This window comes from Molossus molossus, unplaced genomic scaffold (assembly GCF_014108415.1).
Source record: "Molossus molossus isolate mMolMol1 unplaced genomic scaffold, mMolMol1.p scaffold_m16_p_1, whole genome shotgun sequence".
In the NCBI taxonomy this organism is placed as follows: domain Eukaryota; kingdom Metazoa; phylum Chordata; class Mammalia; order Chiroptera; family Molossidae; genus Molossus; species Molossus molossus.
The window spans coordinates 181,295,697-181,313,488 of record NW_023425344.1 but is presented as its reverse complement, the minus strand read 5'-3'; the positions used below and the strand labels follow the sequence as shown (position 1 = coordinate 181,313,488).

General features: G+C 40.1%; 1 protein-coding gene across 2 annotated transcripts in view; it reads right to left on the bottom strand.

Annotated features, from left to right (window-relative positions):
• GANC (glucosidase alpha, neutral C) overlaps positions 1–17,792 on the bottom strand; it is a 92,258-nt gene that overhangs the window by 50,335 nt on the left and 24,131 nt on the right. Inside the window, exons 5-10 of one of the 2 annotated variants that reach the window (XM_036264499.1) lie at positions 16,124–16,306; positions 10,156–10,201; positions 5,696–5,762; positions 3,950–4,055; positions 2,508–2,688; positions 2,127–2,280 (exon numbers count right to left, since the gene is read on the bottom strand). In XM_036264499.1, coding sequence (XP_036120392.1) covers positions 2,127–2,280; positions 2,508–2,688; positions 3,950–4,055; positions 5,696–5,762; positions 10,156–10,201; positions 16,124–16,306 — 737 coding nt within the window. The remainder of the gene's footprint in view (positions 1–2,126; positions 2,281–2,507; positions 2,689–3,949; positions 4,056–5,695; positions 5,763–10,155; positions 10,202–16,123; positions 16,307–17,792) is intronic. The other variant, XM_036264500.1, reaches the window with a different exon arrangement.

The window sequence follows — 17,792 nt, the reverse complement described above, 5'->3', positions numbered from 1 at the left end:
TCAAAAATTGTAGCCCTGGCCGGTTTGGCTCAGCGGTTAGAGCATCGGCCTGCGGTCCTGAGAGACCTGGGTTCGGTTCCCGCTAAGGGCGCGTACCTCGGTTGCAGTTTGTCCCCGGCCCTGGTCGGTCATGTGGGTGGCAGTCACTCGATGTGTTCCTTTCACATCGATGTTTCTCTCTCTCTCTGTTCCTCTCTCCCCCTCCCACTCCATCTGAACAAAAAATGGAAAAATGTCCTCGGGTGAGGATAAAAAAAAAAAAAATTGTAAATTTTAATAAAGTCCAACTTACCTATTTTTTCTTTTTGTTCATGATTTTGTTGTGATATCTAAGGATTCTGTTGCCCAATCCAAGATTATAAAGATTTACCCATTTTTTTTAAAGAGTTTTGTGGCATTAGCTCTTATATTTTTCGATCCATTTTAAATTACTTTTTTGAGTATGGTGTGAGGTAGGGTTCCAATTTCATTCTTTTGCATGTGGCTATCTGGTTGTCCCAGTACCATGTGTTTAGGAGACTATTCTTTCCCTATTGAATGGTCTTGAACTTTTGCTGAAAATCAATTGGCCAAAGATGTATGGGTTTATTTTGAGCCTTTAATCTTTAATTCTATTCCACTGACCTATATGTATATTTGTATGCCAATACCATGCTATTTGGATTATTTTAACCTTGTAGTAATTTTTGAAATTGGGAAGTATGAGTCCTCCAACTTTTTTTCTTTCAGTATTGTTTGGCTATTCAGGGCCCTTTGCCATTTCATATGACTTTGAAGATCATCTTTTCTATTTCTTCAAAAATGGCTGTTGGAATTTTGGTAGGGACTGCAGTGAATCTGTGTAGACTGCTTTTGGTAGTATTGCCGTCTCAACAATATTCAGTCTTCCAATCCATGAACATGAGATGTATTTCCATTTATTTAGGCTTTCTTTAATTTCTTTCAGGACTTTTTTATATATTTCAGTGTACAAGTCTTTTACCTCCTTGGTTAAATTTATTCCTAAATATTTTATTATTTTCGATGTTATCACACATGAAATTATTTTCTCAATTTCTTTTTTTGGTTGTTCATCTCTGGTGTTTAAAAACACAACATATTTTGTGTGTTGACCATGTACCTTGCAACTTTGGTAAATTTGTTTATTAGCTCTAGTAGTTTTTGTGTGGAATCTGGGATTTTCTAACATACAGGATCACATTATCTAAAAATAGAGATAATTTTACCTTTTCCTTTCCAGTTGGGATCCCTTTTATTTCTTCTAGCACAATTGCTCTGGTTGGAATTTCTAGTACAGTGTTAAAGAGCAGTGGTGAAAATGGGCAGCCTTGTTTTGTTTCTGATCTTAGGGGCAAGCTTGCAGCTTTTTACCAATGAGTATGTTAACTGTGGATTTTTCATAAATGATTTTTATCATGTTGATAAAGTTTCCTTCTATTCAATGTCTTCTGAGTGTTTTTTAAATCATTAAATAGTGTTGAATTTTGTCAAATGCTTTTTTCTGCACCAAGGTGCAGAAATTGGTATATCTTTTTTTTTTTTTTATCCTCACCCGAGGACACTTTTCCATTTTCTGTACAGATAGAGTGGGAGGGAGAGGAAGAGAGAGAGAGAGAAACATCGACGTGAAAGGGACACATCGAGTGGCTGCCACCCGCACGACCAACCAGGGCCGGGGACAAACTACAACCGAGGTACATGCCCTTAGCGGGAACCGAACCCGGGTCTCTCCGGACCGCAGGCCGACGCTCCAACCGCTGAGCCAAACCGGCCAGGGCGGTATATCTTTTAAAGATAAAATGCTTTAGAGCTAAAGCCAGTGGTATATTTTAATGGAGAAGAGCACACAAAAAAGGTTAATCTGAGACAAAGTTAGAGAAAGCCCAGGGGTAAAGGGCTCAAAGGAAGGCAGATGGCAAGTATAAAGGATGAGAGAATGGAGAGTTCCAGCCCCAGTGCAAGCTGAATGGAATGAGGGTGGGAGGAGGATGCTTGTTTCTTAAAAAGCTTGGGCAAATTGTTTATGAATTCTGTGTGGTGTGCAATAAATATTAACTTACAGTAATGATACATGCAACAGAGGAAATACAATGGGACAAGAATCGGGCACTTCCACATGCAAGTACCTGTAAGGGATGAGTACTGCTTGAAGACGTCAGAAGGTGTAGGCCCTGTCAGCAGAAAAACATCAATGATTCCACTCTCTGACATCCAGTGCACATCAGTTCGAGAGCTGCCCTTTTGTTTAGCAGCCTCTGGGTCCATCTGGGTCAATGTGTACTGGAAAAGAAATGGAATGAAAGTTTGAAAAATTTCCCTCTAACCTACAATGTCCAACCATATGGGAGCAACAGTTGGTTCCTTTAGTACATACTATTAACTTTCACATATTATACTGCAATGACTGGTGGCAGAGAACTGCAACTACAAAGCCCAGAGCTATGACTACACTTTACTAGTTTTGTTTCTTCTGTGAGTATGCCATGCAGTCATGGTCCACAGCTTACCTTTACTGCAGGCTCTGTATTGATCTCCACCAGTGTTTCTGAGGAATTGAGCCAAAAAATGCCTACAGTCCTGCCCAATTTGTGGGCCAAAAGATAAGGTACTGAACCATAAATGCCCATTTTTTCATGTATTTTATATCCATAGACATCCAGGTTATAAAGACGGTAAACATCCTCATCACTGAAACACACAAGAAGGATTATCAATTACTATCACAAATATCAGTAATGAATAGTATAGCTTCATTCTCCCCTGCACTTGGATCCTATGCAACTTCCAAGGCTCAACTTGACTACTTCCCTAAAGGTTTCTTTTTTTTTTTATCTTCATCCAAGGACATTTTTCCATTTTTTGTTCAGGTAGAGTGGGAGGGAGAAAGAGGAAGAGAGAGACAGAAACATTGAAGTGAAAGGGACACATGGAGTGGCTGCCACCCGCATGACCCCAACCGGGGCCGGGGACAAACTGCAACCCAGGTATGTGCCCTTAGTGGGAACTGAACCCCGGTCTCTCTGGACCACAGGCCAACGCTCTAACTGCTGAGCCAAACCGGCCAGGGCAACTTCCCTAAAGGTTTCTGATTCAACCTGGGTGAATATGATCCTCCTCTGATTCCTTTGGCATCCCTTCAACTGACAAATTAGCATGCATAATCTCATCTCTTTAGATATCTTTTCTGAGTATCTCGTGTGAGGTTAGGACTGTTTCCGTGGATTCTCTACAATAGCAAGCACACAAAGTATCTTTGACAAATTTTGTGAGTATTTCTCTGCCGCTAAAACTAAATGACAGTGTCTTAACATGCTGATACCGTGCTGAGTAGAGGGAAAAATCAGGACCTGAATTGGGGTTGGTGTGAAAGCAGCACAGTTCCTGATGCACTTGTCACTATGCCTCCCTGTCAGGTAAACAGCATCTGAACCTGTCGAACTTGGTCAGACTCTGCTTCTCTTTGGTTTTGCTTCCAATGAGCCCTATGCCTCTGGCATTTATTCACTAGTAGTGTTAATTTGAGATCATCTCCCTGAGGGAATCAAAGGTGATATGAAATGCCACACTTTCCCATTCTCTGGCTCCTTTTTTAGTGAAAGCCTTTTTCTAGGTGTTTTTCACAGGGTATTCTCCCAGGGTTCCACAGAAAGGCCTTGAGAAGTAAAAACAAATCCCAGGAGGTGGTGTGATGAAAATCTCCCCATTTCAGCCACAGTAGCTCCATATTTTTACTTCCTTTATATTTTTAGGTTCAGCATCACAGTTTTTATAATTGTCTAAATTTTGCCAAAAAAAAAAAATTGAGAACCACTGCTCTGAGTGATCATTCCAGGAAGTTTCGTGAAGATCCATAAGCAATATCAAGGAGGAAAAGGCCAGGCACATATTACCTTTGGTTCAGGCATCTCACATATTTGCCTTTCCCATAAGAACTCTTGTTTTCACTTACCTTGTATTTTTAAGTCGGTGTGATTCTGCATGTTGCGGGATCCCATAGAGATGCTCAAATCCATGCAAGGAAAAATCCAAACCAATAGAGGCAGGACCTGTAGAGACTAGGATATTGACTGTTTTGCTTCTTTTTTTTTTTTTTTTTATCCATATTTATTTTCAGATAGAGCGAGAGGGAGATGGAGGAAGAGAAACATCGATGTGAGAGAGACACATCGACTGGTTGCCACCCGCATAACCTCAACTGGGGCTGAGGACAAACCACAACCTAAGTGTGTGCCCCTAGCCGGAACTGAACTCGGGACTCTCTGGTCTGCGGGCCAATGTTCTAACCGCTGAGCCAAACTGGCCAGGGCTGAGTTTTGCTTCTTAATGGGGCAGTCAATTAAAGAAATTCAGTTAACTAGATGACTAGTGATCTAGAGATCTGAGCTTTCCCTTATCCATCAGTAAATCACATGTGCTGACTCTATGTAAGCTGCTATGTTCAGGTGTTGTGGGGATTAAAAATGCAAAAGGCCAAGTTCTGGTCACTTATTAATGTTTGCTTAGCTGTGTGTTGAAGTTCTCTGTGTCCTCATTTCTAGTAAATCTCTTTTCTATTGGTAAAATATGGCTATAAAGTTTTAGATTTTTTCCTAATCTAAACTTTTCTAAAATATATTGCATACTTCTTTGATTTAGGAAGTAAAAGATACTGAGTAATTTTAGTCTTCACTAGATGAAAGAGTGGGTGTCTTCTGCCTGACTGTTTATTCTCACTGTGCCCAGGGATTATAGCATCAAGGGCACCAGGAGGATTTTCCTGGCTCCTCAGAATATCCTGTGATTGTAAACACATAAATTTCCTTTAGCCAAAGACAAAGTCCTTTATTCAACAATTAGAGAAAAATGTAAATAATTGGAAGAGATAACATCACCTTAAATTCGTTCTTAGGTTAAAGTATTTGACCTCAAATGATCTCTATTTGGAGGAGTTTATGAAACAAGGGTGCTACTGAAATGGTAAAAAAGATTATGATGTTACAGAAAGAAGTCTGAGGGCCCCCTTGCTTATAAATTTTGGGCAAGTTGTCAGTCCTGATCATATACGAGGCTATAGATATAGATGCTAGAACAGGGATTCTCAAGGAATTAGGGAGGGTCTGTCATTCTACATGGTCGGGAGGAAGAAGGAAGAAAGTGAGTATTTTTTCCAACTACATAAGCCCCAAGTATCTGAAAGTTATCTCTTAAAGAGAGAAACTACATTCACACACACCCATCACTGAGCCTAGGGAGAAATGTCACAGATGGGCATGTGATGCTCATGTGAATGATGGGGAGGCTGGCAAAGGTTGAGAACCACTGGCTTGGAATGTTGGAGCCGATGAGCTCTAGAACTTGTTTTCCCATCACTTGACTCTCATAAAAATAGAATGTGGGATTTGCAGCTATTTGATATACTGGATAGTGCGAACAGTGTGCTGATCTAGGCCCCTCCATCAGACCATAAACTCCATGAAGCCTCTAGTTCTTTTACACTCCTCACAAAAGGTATATAAATCATTATTTCTTTGTTGCAATGCATTATTGAAGAATAGGGGACTCAAATCTGAGATTTCTTTCTTTTCTTTTCCCAAATCTGAGATTTCTGTTCATCTTACAAAAGTCACTTGTTTGAGTCACTCCAGGGACCTTTGGATAGAGATATTTAGCCATTTTGGAAAGATCTGTTTTAGCACTACACTAGTTTCAATTTTACCATTAACTTTGACATCCACAAATTCTGCGAATTTTTCCTCCCATAGGCCCAGATCCTCTTGATTTTCCTGTTGGCACAAAAAAGGAGAGCAAATTAAGTTTATTCATTGCAAGCACATTTTATTTGGATTACTAAAAAATTAGACCAAAAAAAAAAAAAAATGAGTTCATCTTTTAAGACCAGTTTGTGATGTCAATATATTTAACATATTAGATCCGTGTTCTATATAAATGTCAATCATCCTTATGAACTATAGCTGACATGAATCTATTTTTTATATTGTGGTGAAATACACATAATAGCCCTGGCCGGTTTGACTTAGTTGTTGGAGTGTCAGCCTGTAGACCGAAGGGTCGCATGTTTGATTCCCTGTCAAAGACATGTATCTGAGTTTCAGGTTCCATCCCTGGCCCTGGTCAGGGTTGTACGGGAGGTAATCAATCAATGTGTCTCTCTTACATCTGTTTCTCTCTCTCCCTCCCTCCCTTCCACTCTATCTAAAAGTCCATGGAAAAATACCCTCAGGTGAGGATTAACAACAACAACAAAAAATACACATAACACCCCTTGCCAGTGTGGCTCAGTTGGTTGAGAACTGTCCCATGTACCAAGAGGTCGCTGGTTCGATTCAAGGTCTGGGCACATGCCCAGGTTGCCAGAGGCAGCTGATCGATGTTTCTCTCTCTCTCCCCTTTTCCCTTTCTCTCTCTCTAAAAATCAATAAAAACATATTTTAAAAATACACATAGCATAAAATTTATCATGTTAACCATTTTAAGTATATAGTTCAGTGGTATTAAATTACATTCAAAGTGTTGTGCACCCATCATCACCATCTGTCTCTGCAACTCAGGTATGTGCCCTTGACCTGGAATCAAACCCATGACCCTTTAGTCCATAGGCTGATGCTCTAACTGCTGGGCCAAACCGACCAGGGCTATTGTATTATTTTCCATAACAAACAACTGTAAACCTACTTTTTCCCCACCCTGAATATTAAATTTGTATCCTGCTACTTTACTGAATTCGTCTATCAGTTCTAGTGGTTTTTTTGGTGGCGTCTTTAGGATTCTCTATCATGTAATTTGCAAATAATGACAGTTTTATTTCTTCCTTTCCAATTTGGATGCCTTTTATTTCTTCCTCTTGTCTGACTGCTGTGGCTAGGACTTGCAGTACCGTGTTGAATAAGAGTGGTGATAGTGGACATCCATTTCTTGTTCCTGATCTTAAGGGAAACACTTAGTTTTTCTCCATTGAGTATAATGTTAGCTGTGGTTTTGTCATATACTGCCTTTATTATATTAAGGTATGTTTCCTCTAGTCCCACTCTGCTGAGAGTTTTTATCATAAATGGGTGCTGGATTTTATCAAATGCTTTTTATGTGTGTATTGATGTGTGACTTTTATCCTTCTTTTCTTTATGTTGTGTATCATGATAACTGATTTGCAGATACTGTACCAACCTTGTATCCAGACATAAATCCTACTTGACATGGTGTATGATCTTTTTAATGTACTGCTGGATCCAGTTTGCTAATATTTTGTTGAGAATTTTTGCCTCTATATTCATCAGGGATATTGGCCTATAATTTTCTTTCTTTGTAGTATCTTTATCTGGTTTTGGAATTAGGATAATACCAGCTTCATAAAATGAGCTTGGGAGTCTTCCTTCCTCTTGAATTATTGGAAATAGTTTGAAAAGAATAGGTGTTAGTTATTTTGAATGTTTGGTAAAATTCACTTGTAAAGCCATCTGCTCCAGGACTTTTTTTTTTTTTTTTTTTAATCCTCATCCGAGGACATTTTTCCAGTTTTTGCACAGAGAGAGTGGGAGGGAGAGAGAGGAAGAGAGAGAGAGGGAAACATCGATGTGAAAGGGACACATCGAGTGGCTGCCACCCGCACGACCGACCAGGGCCGGGGACAAACTGCAACTGAGGTACATGCCCTTAGCGGGAACCGAACCCGGGTCTCTCCGGACCCCAGGCGGACGCTCTAACCGCTGAGCCAAACCGGTCAGGGCTGCTCCAGGACTTTTGTTTGCTGGAAGTTTTAAAAAAATTTTTTAATTACTGCTTCTATTCCATTAGTTGTAATTAGTCTGTTCAGATTTTCTGATTTAGTTTTGGAAGAGTGTACATTTCTAGGAATTTATCCATTTTGACTAGGTTGTCCAATTTGTAGGTATATATTTGTTTGTCATATTTCTTACAATCCTTTGTATTTCTGTGGTGTCAGTTGTTACTATTCCTCTTTCATTTCTGATTTAATTTACTTGGGTCCTCTCTCCTCTTTTCTTTCTTTCTTTTTCATCCTCAACTGATTTTTTTATCCTCAACTGATAAATTTTTGCATTTATCTTCAGATAGAGCAGGAAGAAGAGGGGAGGAAGAGAGAGAGAGAGATAAACATTGATGTGAGAGAGACACATCAACTGGTTGTCACCCACACGACCCCAACCGGGGCTGAGGACAAACTGCAACTGAGGTATGTGCCCTTAGCGGGAACCGAACCTGGGCCTCTCTGGTCCATGGGCTGATGCTCTAACTGCTGAACCAAACCAGCCAGGGCATCTCTTCTCTTTTCTTTACGAGTCTGGTTAAAGGTTTGTCAATCTTGTTTATCTTTTCAAAAAACCAGCTTTAGGTTTCATTGACCTTTTGTATTGTTTTTTTTTAGTCTCTATCATCTCTTCTTGTTTTTTGAAGTACGCCTGTATTGCTATGACTTTTCCTCTTAGGACTACTTTCTCTGTGTCCCATAAGATTTTGGTTGTTGTGTGTTCATTTTCAATTGTCTCAAGGTACCTTTTGATTTCTTCCTTGATATCATTGTTGATCCATTCATTGTTTAGTAACATGTTATTTTGCCACACCTGAATTCTTTTTTTTTTTTTCCACATCTTTATTGTTGGATGTAAAATGTATTACAGATGTTCCACATTTTTCCCCCATTGACCCCCTCCTCCTCCCTCCCGCCCTCCTCCCACCTTTTCCCAAACTATTGTCCGTGTCCATTGGTTATGCATATAAGTTCTTTGGTTTATCTCTTCCCACCCCCCCAACCCCTTTCCCTTTGAGGTTTGTCAGTCTAGCAATGAATTTGGCCACACCTGAATTCTTAATGTAGGGATTATTATTTTGGGGTCTATGGATGAGCTTTAGAGTTGTGAATTCCCTCAAACAGTATGACAAAAAATTTTTCTCTAGAGATGATTTACAGCTTTCATCAGATTCCTCCAAGAGGTCTGTGACTCAAAACCACTATCTAAACTACCTAGTTAGAGGTTTCCAAAAGCTGATTTGACATACTGTCACAAAACTGTATAAGGCTATATCTTATTTGTCCTTATCTTTTGTGTTTGAAATGAAAAAGTGTTCTCTCTCATACAGTGTGGGTCAGTTCTCAAAAAAAAGAAGCATTTGTCCTTATTGCACTGGAAAATTTTTTCACCATTCCTGGTGGCCATAGCTACTATCAGGGTTCCTTTGAAGATGCATGTGGCTTTGGATGAAGAGAAGATTTCTAAAATGCCCATTCTCCATAATTTGGCTGAAATAATATTTTAAAAATAGAAATCAGAAAATATATCTCTGCTCTTTAAAACTTTTCCATAGTTTTCCTTTGTTCTTAGGTTAAAGTCCAAAAAGGTTAATATGATTGAAAAGAAAAGAAAAGAAAAAAGAATGTAAGTCGCTTCCATTGTAATAGGGGAATTTGATTTACTCGATGATATATCACTGATTTTTTTGAACAGTACCTGGCATAGAGGAGGTTCTCAACAAATGTTTGTTGAATAAAAGAATTATTACAAGACTCTCCACAGAAGTGCCCCTGCCTCTCTCTCTAGCCTTGTCACAAATCAACATTTCCTTTGCTGTCCTTTCTCCTGCTAAAAGTTGTGTGTATTTAATGTGCTCCTGAGTACCTACAGATCTTCTAATATGCAAATCCTTCTATCTGGAATGTGTCATTCCCAACTGTATCCTCATACATCAATTATAGGGTTAACGATATTTCCTTCAGGAGGTCTTTCCTGACCATCATCTTGTTCAAGTTTCTTGTCATAGTCTCTTATAACACCCTTTTGTATCATTCTTCATGCTTGTAACTATTTAGTGTCTGTCTTTCCCAACAGATTCTAAGTTTCATGAAGACACAAAATTTGTCTTATTCATGGCTGACTCCCCTTGCCTACCATTTGTGTGTGTGTATGTGTGTCTGGCACAAAGCAGGCATTCAGAAATTACCTGTTTTATAAATGAATAAATACATGAATAAACAAATGAATGAAAGAATCAATAAGATTAGATAAGCAAAAGAGATAGGTGGTTCCATTTATAAAGAATTTATCAAATATCCACCTGTAGAAGAAGGAAAGAACAGGACACATTATATGCCACACCACGATGAAGATTAAAATGATAAAAAAAGACAAATTGCTCAATCTAGATTACCTGAGAGGTGTCAATTGATGCATTCTCCTCCTTTTCTCTGGTAGTTCTGTTTTAATATAAATAAAATTGTTTTATACAAGGCAAGACTGACAGAATTTTATTCAGTGATAAAGATTTTCATTTCCAACTTTTGAGACCCTATATATTATATCCTTTAACTTCTTAAAAATGACATCACTATAAAAATAAGTTTATGAAATTGAACATTTATAATAAACAGTAACCCCACAGTTTGATTTCTTATACAAATATAGACTGGGAATCAAACTGGGAACTCAGTCCATGGGACAACGCTCAATCCACTGACCCAAACTGGCTGGGCAGTAAACTTTATTTTTTAGAACACTTTTAGTTTCACAGTAAAATTGTGTAGAAAGTGCAGAGAGTTTCCATATACCTACTGTCCCTACACATCCACAGTCTCTGCACTATCAACATCTTGCACCTGAGTGATCCATTTGTTACATATGATGAACCTACATTGACACACCATTACCCAAATTCCATAGTTTAATTAGGGTTCACGCTTGGTGGTGTACATTCTGTGGGTTTTGAGAAATGTATAATAACATGTATTCATTATTGTAGTATCATACAGAGTAGTTTCACTGTCCTAAAAATCTTCTGTGTTCCAGTCCTCCCTCCCTCCTTCTTAACCCCTAGAAACCACTAATCTTTTTACTATCTCCACAGTTTTGCCTTTTTCAGAATTTCATATAGTTGAAATATGATTGGCTTCTTTTACTTAGTAATATGTGCTTAAGTTTCTTTCATGTCCTTTCATGGCTTGATACTTTATTTCTTCTAAAAGCTGAGTAATATTCCCATTGTGTGGATATAACACAGTTTATTTATCTACTGACCTACTGAAGAACATCTTGGTTGCTTCCAAGTTTTGGCAGGTAGGAATAAAGCTGCCACAAACATCCATGTGCAGGTTTCTGTGTGGACATAAATTTTCAACTCCTTTGGGTAAATACCAAGGAGTGCATTGCTGGATTGTATGGTAAGAGTATGTTTAGTTTTGTAAGAAGCTGTCAAATGGTCTTCCAAAGTGACTAGCATTTTGCATTCCTACCAGCAATGAATATGAGTTCCTATTGTTTCACATCCTCACTAGCATTCTGTTGTCAGTGTTTTGAATTTTGTCCATTCTAGATGTGTACTGGTATCTTGTTTTAATTTGCAATTCCCTAATGACATGATGTTGAACATCTTTTCTTTTTTTTTTTTTTATCCTCACCCGAGGACATTTTTCCATTTTTTGTTCAGGTAGAGTGGGAGGGAGAGAGAGGAACAGAGAGAGAGAGAGAAACATTGATGTGAAAGGGACACATCGAGTGGCTGCCACCTGCACAACCGACCAGGGCCGGGGACAAACTGCAACCGAGGTATGCGCCCTTAGCGGGAACCGAACCCGGGTCTCTCCGGACCGCAGGCTGATGCTTTAACCGCTGAGCCAAACCGGCCAGGGCTGTTGAACATCTTTTCATATGCTTACTTGCCATCTGTATATCTTCTTTGGTCTGTTCAGGTCTTTTACTCATTTTTAAATTGGGTGTCCAGTTTATTATCATTGACTTTTTTTTTCTTTTTTAAATCCTCATCCAAGGATATTTTTACATTAATCTTCAGATAGAGTTGGAGGGAGGAGGGAGGAAGAGAGGGAGAGAAACATTGACGCAAGAGAGACGCATCGATTGGTTGCCACCTGCACGGGGCCAGGGATGAACTGCAACTGAGGTATGTGCCCTTCGCCAGAATTGAACCCGGGACTCTTTGGTCTGTGGTGACGCTCTCACCACTGAGCCAGCCAGAGCTCTTATCACTGCCTTTTTTTTTTTTTTTTTTATCATCCTCACCCGAGGACATTTTTCCATTTTTTGTTCAGGTAGAGTGGGAGGGAGAGAGAGGAACAGAGAGGGAGAGAAACATCGATGTGAAAGGGACACATCAAGTGGTTGCCACCAGCACAACCAACCAGGGCCGGGGACAAACTGCAACCGAGGTACGTGCCCTTAGCGGGAACTGAACCCGGGTCTCTCCGGACCGCAGGCCGATGCTCTAACCGCTGAGCCAAACTGACCAGGGCTTATCATCGACTTTTAAAAGTTCTTTGTATATTTTGGGTAGCAGTACTTTCTCAGATGTGTCTTTTACAAATATTTCCTCACAGTCTGTGGCTTGTCCTCTCATTTTCTTGACACTGTTTTACACTGAGCTATAGTTTAATTTTGATGAAATCCAACTTATCCCTTATTTCTTTCATGGATCATGCCTTTGCTGTTATATCTAAAAAGTAATCGCCATACTCAAGCTCATCTAGGTTTTCTTCTCTGTTATCTTTGGGGAGCTTAATAGTTTCAGATTTTATATTTAGGTCTATAATTCATTATTTTTTGTTTTATTAATTCTCACCTGGGGATTTGTTTTAGAGAGAGTGGAAGGGAAGGAGGAATGGGCGGGGGGAGAGAGAGAGAAAAGTCGATTGAGCCCAGGGCTGGGGATCAAACCTACAACCCAGGCACACGCCCTTCCTTGACTATGAATGGAACCTGCAACCCTTTGGTGTGTGAGACAACACTCTGACCACGGAGCCACACCAGCCAGGGCTGATGTTCCCTTTGGGTTCCTGTTTTCAATTTCATTAATTTCTGCTCTAATTTTTAATATTATTTTCTTCTTTTAGTTATGTGTATTTAATATGCTCTTTTTCTAATTTTCTAAGGTGGAAGCTCAGATTATTGATTTTAGTCTTTTCTTCTCTTATTTATTTTCATTGAATTTATTGGGGTGACATTGGTTAATAAAATTATATAAGTTTCAGGTGTACAATTCTATAATACATCATCTGTATATTGTATTGTGTGTTCACGACCCCAAGTCAAGTCTCCTTCCATCACCATTTATCCCCCCTCTACCTTCTCCTACCTACCCCCCTCCCTCTGGTAATCACCATATTGTTGTCTATGAGATTTTTTTCTTAATCCCTTCACATTTTTTACCCAGCCCTCTCGGCACCCCTTCCCCTCTGATAGCTGTAAGTCTGTTTTCTGTATCTATGAGTCTGTTTCTATTTTGTTTGTTTACTTTGTTCATTAGATTCCGCATATAAATGAAATCATACAGTATTTGTCATTCTCTGACTGGCTTATTTCACTTATCATAATACTCTCCAGGTCCATTCATGCTATTGCAAAAGGTAAGATTTCCTGCCCTGGCTGGTGTGGCTCAATGGTTAGAGTGTCAGCCTATGCACCAAAGGGTCATGGGTTCAATTCCCAGTCAAGGGCACACACCTGGGTTGAAGGTTCAATCCCTGGCCCTGGTCGAAAGGCAACCAATCAATGTGTCCCTCTCACATCTCTCTCTCTCTCTCTCTCCCCCCTTTTCCCTCTCTCCCTTCCACTCTCTAAAAATTAATGGACAAAATATTCTTGGGTGACGATTAACAAAAAGAAAAAAAAATCCCTTAAAAAAAAAAGGATGCCCTGGCCGGTTTGGCTCAGCGGTTAGAGCGTCGGCCTGCGGTCCGGAGAGACCCAGGTTCGGTTCCCACTAAGGGCACATACCTCGGTTGCAGTTTGTCCCCGGCCTTGGTTGGGTCGTGTGGGTGGCAATCACTCGATGTGTCCCTTTCACGTCAATGTTTCTCTCTCTCTCCCTCCCACTCTATCTGAACAAAATATCGAAAAATGTCCTCGGGTGAGGATAAAAAAAAAAAAAAAAAGGTAATAATTTCCTTCTTTTCTTAATGGCTGAGTTGTAGTCCATTGTGGAAATGTACCACAGCTTTTTTGTATCTACTTATCTTTTGATGGGCACTCGGGCTGCTTCCAAATTGTAGCTATTGTAAATAATGCTGCGGTGAACACAGGGGTGCATATATTCTTTCAAATTAGTGTTTTGGACTTTTTAGGATATATTCCCAGAAGTGGAATTGCTGGGTAATAAGGCAGTTGCATTTTTAATTTTGTGAAGTAACTCCATACTGCTTTGCTGTGGCGATCTACATTCTCACCAACAGTGCACGAGGGTTCCCTTTTCTCTGCATCCTCGCCAGTGCTTGTTATTTGTCCATTTATGGATGACAGCCATTCTGACAGGTGTGCAGTGATATCTCATTGTGATTTTAATTTGCATTTCTCTGATGATTAGTGACATTGAGCATCTTTTCATATGTCTATTGGCCATCTGTATGTCTTCTTTAGAGAAGTGTCTATTCAGGTCCTTTGCCTATTTTAAAAATTGGTGTGTTTTGTGTGTGTGTGTGTGTGTGTTTTCGGTGTTTAGTTGTATAAGTTCTTTATAAATTTTGGTTATTAACCCCTTATCAGATGTATCTCTTCTAATATATTCATTCAATGCTAAAAATTCCCTCTAAGCAGTGCTTTTGCTACATCCCACAAATTTTGTATTTTCATTTAGTTCAAAATATTTTCAATTTTTTAAAAGAGATTTCTTCTTTGACTTATGTGTTATTTAAAAGCGTGTTGTTTAATCTCCAAGTATTTTGGAATTTTCCAGCTTTCTGTTATTTATTTTTAGTTTAATTCCATTGTTGTCTGCGAGTCAGCTTGTATGGTTTCTATTCTTTTGAATTTGTTGCCTGGCCGGTGTGGCTCAGTAGATTGAACATTGTCCCATAGACTGAGAGGTCCTGATTCGATTCCTGGTCAGGACAAATGCCGGGGTTGTGGGCTCAATCCCCAGTAGGGAGCGTGCAGGAGGCAGCTGATTGATGTTTCTATCTCACATTGATGTTTCTATCTCTCTCTCCCTTCTTCTCTCACCAAAAAAATCAATAAAAACATATTTTTAAAAAATTTATTAAGGTGTGTTTCATGACCAAGAATATAGTCTATCTTGGTGAATGTTCCATGTGAGCTTGAGAAGAATGTATATTCTACTGTTGTTGAATAAAGAAATCTATAGATGTCAATTATATCCAGTTGATTGATTTTGCTGTTGAATTTAGCTATGTTCATACTGTTTTTTCTCTGCTGGATCTGTCCATTTCTGAAAGAAGGGTGTTAAAGTGTCTAATTATAACAGTGGATTCCTCTATTTCTTTTGCAGTTCTATCAGTTTTACCTCATGTATTTGGATGCTCCGTTGTTAGGCACATACACATTAAGGACTGTTATGTCTTCTCAAAGAACTGACCCCTTTATTATTATGTAATGCTCTTCTTTATCCCTGATAACTTTCCTTGTTCTAAAGTCTGATCTTTCTGAAATTAATATAACTACTTCTTCTTTATTTTGATTAGTGGTAGCATGGTATATCTTTCTCCATATCTTTACTTTTAATCGTGTGTCTTTAAAATTAATATTTCTCGTAGACAAGCCTAGGGTAACTTATGTTATTGTAAGGGGGTAAAGTGAAATTCTGAAGACATGTTAGTTCATATTAACATGTATCATGTCAACAGAGTGCTTTATTAGAAGGGTGAAAAGGGTTGAGAATGCCATAAGTCAAACACAGAGGATGTGTTAAGAGTGTCATGTTTGCAAAAGTCTGGGAATCACTTTTGTCATCAAACCTGTACTCACCTGCACAGGTGAAAGATGAAATTTCTCAGAAGAGTATTCCAGAAAATAAGGCAAACTAATTTTCTGTGTTGATATAGATTTAGGCAACTAGTATTCACTATCAGGTTTTCTTAAATTCTTTTTTTTTTATCCTCACCCGAGGACATTTTTCCATTTTTTGTTCAGGTACAGTGGGAGGGAGAGAGAGGAACAGAGAGAGAGAGAGAAACATCGATGTGAAAGGGACACATCGAGTGGCTGCCACCCGCACGACTGACCAGAGCTGGGGACAAACTGCAACCGAGGTACGCGCCCTTAGCGGGAACCAAACCCGGGTCTCTCAGGACCACAGGCCGACGCTTTAACCGCTGAGCCAAACTGGCCAGGGCAAGTTTTCTTAAATTCTTTATGTGTCAAGCAATATGCAAAAATACCTTTGCTTAAGAGGAGTCTGCAGATGCTCAAAGTACAGTTGGCCCAGGGAGTTTATGCTCATCACAACCTCTTCTTTACACATCAAGTCTACCTTGAATGGGTTTGCTGTGATATGACACCTCAAATCTCCTTTTCCATTTGCCAATATCAGACTTCCTGTATCCCCTGAGCATGAAATCAGCCTAGAAAACAAAGCAGGAAGACAAAAACAAATTGCTATAGGTTTACATGGCTCAATGTAATTCTCAACTCAAATTCATTAATCAGTAATCAATATGCATGTGACATAGCATAGCTAAGGCAATGGAGAGTTATACTGAGAGCATGGGCTTTGGTGTCAGAAAGCCTGGATTGAACATAGTTCCACCATGAACTAGGTGCACAACTCTGGACAAGTTAATCTTTCTACTTCTCAGTTTCCTCATCTGTAAAGAGGAAATAATGAAAGCGAGAGTAATAGATCTGGTTAAGTTGGCGGCGTAGGTAACCATGGTACTTGCATCTTCCCACAACCACATAAAAAATACAACAAAACTACAGAACAACCACATTAAGAACTGCCTGAAATCTAGCTGAAGGGAAGTCCTACAACTAAGGATATAAAGATTAAGCCACACTGAGACTGGTAGGAGTGGCTGAGACATGGAATGTGCTGGTTCCATACCCATATGTGGTAGATAAAAATTGCGAGAGATATCTAAGCTGGGAGGTCTCCCCTGAGAAGAGAGGGGTCCCGGCCTCACACTAGGCCCCCAGCCCAGAGTTCCAGTGCTGGAAAGAGAAGTCCCTATAACTTCTAACTGTAAAAACCAATGAGGATTGTGAGAGAGAGCGCTTCTTAGAGTCCCAGGCAGTTTCCCTTAAAGGGGCAGAGCACATATTAACTCAGAATCACTCCCTCTGACTTCCAGCACTAGGGCTGCAGCTCAAAAGGCACCAGGGTCATACAGGGAGGAACTAAAGTGTCTGGCATCAGGGCGAGAGCTGGAGGGGCAACTTTCTCCCAGACAGAAAGTGCTAAAGTGCTGGCAGAGGTTACTGTTCCTCTTCTGAGCTCTTCCCCCAGAGAGCTGGCAGGTGGGGGCCATATCTGAGTCTCCATAAATCTAGTTATCACTGCTCTGCCCTGGTGATTCCCTGAAGCCCCGCCCCACCAGCTTATAGGCCCATTCAAGCTGTTTCCAGTGGCTTTTCCACATAAAGGGTCTGTCTTGGCTCATGCTTCAGGTTTTCCTAAAATTTCTCAAACAACCAGCATCTGGCCTTGGCAAGCCCCATACCTCTTGCTAAGTGGCCCCAGGCCCAGCACTAGCCGCAGCCAGCCTTGGTTTGCAGCTTGGCCTCTCCTGGCCAAACCAGCACAAGTAGCAGCCATCTGCAGATTGCTTTGTAGCTCATGCCAGGTGGCCCCAGGCAGACACAGACAGTGGCCAACCTTGGCCTGTACCTCCTAGGACCAGTGCACCAGATGGGCAACTTCAAACCATGTTGAAGCACCCCCAACCACTTCCACAAGTGACACCCTCAAGGGACAGTCTCAGTGGTCACCAGAGCCCTGCTGAAGAAGGAATTCTCTGTGGGGTGGGCCCCTGCACAGCTCATCCTCCACAATTGTTGCAGCTAGTCCGGGGGTGAGTGGGGAGGGTTCCTTCCTGTTGATGTACCAAC